The sequence below is a fragment of the Lampetra fluviatilis genome, chromosome 23 (genome assembly GCF_964198595.1).
Source record: "Lampetra fluviatilis chromosome 23, kcLamFluv1.1, whole genome shotgun sequence".
NCBI lineage: Eukaryota > Metazoa > Chordata > Hyperoartia > Petromyzontiformes > Petromyzontidae > Lampetra > Lampetra fluviatilis.
Window position 1 is genome coordinate 11,632,597 of NC_136297.1, and position 6,000 is coordinate 11,638,596.

Genomic DNA, 6,000 nt, shown 5'->3' on the forward strand with positions numbered 1-6,000 from the left:
CCAGCAGCACCACCACCCAGCAGCACCACCACCACCACCCAGCACCACCATCACCCACCACGACCCACCACCACCACCACCCACCACCACCACCCACCACCACCACCACCACCCACCACCACCACCACCACCCACCACCACCACCACCACCCACCACCACCACCACCACCACCACCACCACCACCACCACCACCCACCACCACCACCACCACCACCACCCACCACCACCACCACCACCACCACCCCACCACCACCACCCACCACCACCACCCACCACCACCACCCAGCATCACCAAATCGATAAACACAGGGGATGGGGTGAGGGCTTTGCCCGAAACGTCGCCTATCATATATGTGTTACCCCTAAGACCAGGCACACACGCGCACACACAATGTTATTGACAAATAGCGTAAAGTTGCGCGCAATATTTATTTATTTAACCCCCCCCCCATTCCCTTTCTTGTTGTGCGTGAAGAGTCAATGCGGGCGCCTATATCTGGCGACGGAAGTCAGCCCCAAGCATCAACAACAACAACAACACAACAACAACAACACAAACAACAACAACCACCACCACCACTCCACGACGATGGCGAATACGGCATCGCAGCAGCAGCAGCAGCAGCATTAGGATTCACACTGCAGGAGCAGCCCCCCCAAACATCTCCGCACATTGACATTCACGGCCCATCAGCATCATCGGCGCGCGCGCGAGAGAGGGCCGCAAATTGCTGCGAGCGGCATTAAAAGTAATTGAATTAACATGGAAACAAAAGAACAAAGTACCCCTCCACCACCACCACCACCACCACCCACGAACTCCCTCAAAGCCCCCCCCACCCCACCCAGCCACCCACCACACCGCCCACCACTAACTACCACCACCCACACTCGCACCACTTAAAGCATTGAAGCATTTATCTGAAGGCCAAAGGTGGGGGCACAACGCCCGTGCCGTGGGTCATGGGGAGGCTTTCATCCAGCAGTGGAGTCGCAGAGTCATCACAGAGGGACTGCAACGTCGGTGGGTGGGGGTTAGGCGAGGAGTGGTGGCGCAGTGGTTAGCGCACTCCGTTAACAACCCCGCTTTTGGCGAACCATCGGACAAAGACGGTGGTCACTGCGTTGCGCGCTTTCAGATGCGCTTCTGCGGCCGTCTGGAACGCTCTTGCTTCCGATATTAGGAAGCCACTGGAGCTACGCACTTTTAAATCATCATAATCATCGAGATTGACAACTCATTTCCTTCGAACTGCTGGTTATGTTTAGTTTGCTGTCCTTCCCCAGCACCTCCGATTAGCGCGGTTGGCTACGTACGGTGTGAAAGAAGTCCAACATGCATCCGTACCACACTGAACAACATCATTGGCAAGTGATATCTGTACAAATCCTGGGCCACGACCCTACAAAAGGATCCCTAATTCCTGCTCAAATGAGCACCGATTAAGCATTGTCGTTCATTTTCTGTTCAAAGCAGCCCTGGAAAGTCCACATTCAAATTGCGAGGGGTGAATCTATCCACAAGGCAACCACTCGCTCCCCACCCAGCCCCTCCCTGCACGACGGACGGACACAATAATCCCTTGTGGGCTGGTGTAACCAGGAGGTTCCTACCAGTATAATTCATTTGGTACTGGGCACACACGCACACACGCACATAAGCAGACGCGCAGATTAGAAACCGCTTCTCAGTTCCTGTAACCCTCTGGTGGCAGCAGCAGAAAGTGTAACATCTGGCCTGGCCTCGTGGGCGATGCGGCGCCACCAGACCGTGTCCTGGTGCCACTCGAGTCTTCCAGTAATCACGCTAATAAGTTAATCAAGTGGGCAATTAGCGATTAACCGGCGATCCATTAGAGATTAATTGGTGCCAGTGATTAAACGAAAGGATGCTGGCAGCGTGGTGGCAACAGCTCGTGCCGCCCGGCAAGAGGCACCCCGGTTCGAATCCAGACTCGGGCGTCTTTCTACATAGAAGTTGGTTCGCGCGCTGTTGTGTGCGAGTGAGTTTGAGTGTCAAATTGTGTGCGTGAGTTCGTGTGTGTGTGAGTGAGTTTTAGAGTGTGGTATACAGGAGGTCGTGTGTGGGTTCGGTCCCGACCCTGATGCCCGCTGTATATTTGGAGTTTGCGTGTCTCTCTCTCTAATCATCACCACGGTGGCTGGGAGATGTTAACTACCTCGCCTGGTATACAGGAGGTAGTCGGTTCGATCCCGACCCTGAAGCCTGCTCTATGTTTGAAGTCTGCGGTGTCTCCCTCCCCGTTGTCGCGTGGATTTTTCCTCCGGGTTTTCCCTCCACATTTAGAAACATCATCATGGTTTAGAGTATTTGGCTGATTTAAATGTCCACGTGATAAGCCACTTGGTCAAGGTTGGGCTATCATTTGTGGCCAAGTCGCTTCTAAAAAAGAGCTACGTAGCTCAGTGGGGCCTTACCTGATAAAATAGAAATAGTTAACAGTAGCAGTAAACAAGCCCAGTTAGTAGTAATGATGATGATATGATGATGATAATAATGATGATATGGTAATGATTGTGATGATATGGTAATGATAATGATGATATGATAATGATATGATATGACGATTATCATGATATTATGATAACGATCACGATATGATGATGATAATAACGATGGTGACATGATGATGGTAATAATAACGATGGTGACATGATTATGGTGATAATAACGATGGTGACATGATGATGATGGTGATAATAACGATGGTGACATGATAATGATGGTAATAATAACGATGGTGACATGATGATGATGAACGAGGGCATTCTTGACCGTTCACGGAGAACTCGAGGGTGTAGCCGACGAGGGCGCTGTTTCCGTCGTAGCCTCGCACCCACGACACCTCGGCCACCCGCCTGTAGGTGGCGCTCACACGCGCCCTCACGTTCTGGGGGGGGTGCGGCATCTCCCTGGGGGGGGGGGCGAGAAGAAACGCAGCCCAAATGAATGTGATGACTGTGACGACTGCTGCTGACGATGATGACGATGGTGATGACGATGCTGCTGCTGCTGCTGATGATGATGACGATGATGGATACGCTGCTGATGACGACGCTGCTGATGATGTCGATGCTGCTGATGATGATGGATACGCTGCTGATGACGACGGCTGCTGATGATGCTGCTGCTGATAGTGACGATGATGGATACGTTGCTGATGACGACGCTGCTGATGATGCTGCTGCTGATGATGTCGATGCTGCTGATGACGACGTTGCTGATGATGTCGATGCTGCTGCTGATGACGATGATGGATACGCTGCTGATGACGACGCTGCTGCTGCTGATGACGATGATGATGGATACGCTGCTGATGACGACGCTGCACCTGACGTCGAGCCTGGCTCTCCGCGTGTCGTTGCCGGCCGCGGACGTCACTCGGCACGCGTAGGTGCCCGTGTCCGCTGCCATGGCCCTGGGCACCACGAGGAGCTCTCTGCGCGTGGGGGGCACGGCCGCCCCCCACAGCGAGCCCCCAGTCGACGACGACGCCGCAGACGAAGACGACGATGACGACGACGAGACGAGCACTGACGACCCCGGGGGTAGGGAGGAGGAGGAAGAGGAGGAGGAGGGAGAGGGGGGTCCGGTCCCCAGGGGGGCTCCATCCTTCTCCCACGCGACGAACACGCTCACCGCGGGGTCGTGGGTCACCCCGCACTGCAGCTCGGCGCGCCCCCCACGAACCACGCTCTTGTCGCGCGGGGGGTCTGAGATGCGAGTGCGCACTGTGGGGGGGGGGGGGGCAGTGGCAAAAGGGGGGGGGGGCAGTCACGCGTTAGCGCGCTAAAACAGCACTTGCCCCAACATTCTGTTGAGGCTATACGGGGCATCTTTGTCTTTGTGTCACGCATCCACAACACGTGCACGCGCGCCACAGCACACCGAGACGAGCTCTCCATCTCTGCTCGAGCCCCCGCTCGTCGAGTCCAGCAACAGCTGACATTTGTAAATCCGCGCCTCGATCGCTCACCACGAGGGCTCACCACCAACGCTCACCACTCGCGCTCACCCTTGGCGCAAACCTCCATCGCTCACCACTACCGGGAGGAGGAGGTGGAGGGGGGGGGGGGCTTCCAGTTTGTTGGGGGCTGGTAGGGAGCGGTGCTCATGTGGTGGGGGTGGGGGGTGTACCGTGGGCGAGGGGGGAGGGAGAGGGGGAGGGAGGGGGGGGAGTGGGAGAGGGCTGGGGGGGGGAGAAAGGGGGGAGGGAGGACGGAAGAGGAGTGGGGGAGGGGGGCAGAGGGGAGGGAGGAGGCTGGGGGGTGGGGCTCCTCACCCCACACGGTGATGCGCGTGCTGGGGGGAGGGGGTCGGAGGGGAGGGAGGGGGAAGGCTGGGGGGTGGGGCTCCTCACCCCACACGGTGATGCGCGCGCTGGGGCGCTGGGGGAGGGAGGCGGAGGGGGGGAGGGGAGGCAAGGGGGTGGGGGGCAGGGGGGAGGGAGCGCTCCTCACCCCACACGGTGATACGCGCGCTGGCCGTCGCGTCCCCGCGGTAGTTCTTGGCCTGGCACGCGTACGTGCCCGAGTCGAGCATCTGCACGGGCGCCACGCGGAGCCCCCCCGACTCCAGCAGCGAGAGGCGCGGGGCGGGCCGCCAGGGGCCCCCCCTCCACGCCGAGGGCGGCGAGGGGACGCGGGCAGCGAGAGCTTCACTCCCCCTGTGCGCAAAGACAAAGGTGGCCCAGCTTGCCCCCACCTTGTAAACAGATGTGTTGGGGGGCAAGTGCTGTCAGCGAGCACTTGCGAAGGTCGAACGCGGCACACTCGGCGGTTGGTCGGTGGCCAACTGACACCACGCCCGGCCGCCTTTGTCTCTCTCCATCGCTGATGTTTACACGCCACTCGTTTAAGACCGAGTCGACCTCCGTGAGACCCAGGAGAGCACGATAAAGACAAAGATCCCCGTATAGCCTGAACAGACTGTTGGGGCAAGTGCTGTTAGAGACCACCTATGAAGGCCGGCACGGTGCACGAGGGGGTGGGTGGCCAGCAACCACGCCCGATCGCCTCGGTCTCCCCAGTGGCGATGTTGAGGCTGAGTCGACCTAGGTTGAGGCCCAGGACCGGTTCAGATAATCGTCACTAGGTGTTTGGCCGTGAGCGGGAATCGAACTCGGGTTGCCAGGTTCGTAGTGCTAACCGCTACACTACCGCTCCCCATGATACACACACACACGCACGCACGTGACACACGCGCATCACGTAGCAACAAATTTGAATGGGCACCCCCAGGGGCAGCTGTCCCCCGTGCGGCACAAGGTGACTCAACACCTGGTCTACATACATGGGGGAAAGAGGTGGGGGGGTAATAAAAAAATATGTATGTTCACACCGTACGTAGCCAACCGCGCTAATCACAGGTGCGGGAAGGACAAGAAACTAAACACAAACAGCAGTTCTAAAGAAATGAGTTCGTCAATCTAGACTATGATGATGATGATGATGATTTAAAAGTGCATAGCTCCAGGAGCGTTCCAGACGGCCGCAGAAGCGCATCTGAAAACGCCGCGCGATGCTGGTGACCGCCGCCTTTGTGCGATGGATATCCAAAAAACTAATTATTACTGGCCAAGACTAATTAGAGAATCCATTGAAATTGAGAGAAACATAAATAATTTCAATCGCTCTGACAGCTACAGGCTTAGTGCGGCCTGGAAGCGTATTATGAAATAAATACAATTACAATTCCTTATAAGGGAAACAAATACCAATGAATAACAATAGAATGATTACCAATCTATATAATTATAATACCCTCCCCCTCCTTGCCATGAATCACTGCACCACATTGAATTGAATTAAATGATGACGTCACCCTGATGCTGCTCTATTTAAGACCGGAAGCAACAGGAGAGCTTCACCATTCTTACCCGATGAAGCTGATTGTAATTATCAGCGAAACGTTGTACTACTCAAATTTTAAAATGCTGCTGATTCTCTCTTCAGCACACCGGTGGGCTAAATAAGTC

At 56.0% G+C, this 6,000-nt stretch overlaps 1 protein-coding gene across 1 annotated transcript in view; it reads right to left on the reverse strand.

Annotated features, from left to right (window-relative positions):
• Nucleotides 1-6,000, reverse strand: part of LOC144940803 (protein sidekick-2-like) — a 223,213-nt gene that overhangs the window by 48,291 nt on the left and 168,922 nt on the right. Inside the window, 5 exon segments of the mRNA XM_078867226.1 lie at nt 2,799-2,935; nt 3,355-3,754; nt 4,484-4,619; nt 4,621-4,650; nt 4,652-4,689. Of these exon segments, the coding sequence (XP_078723352.1) occupies nt 2,799-2,935; nt 3,355-3,754; nt 4,484-4,619; nt 4,621-4,650; nt 4,652-4,689 (741 nt within the window).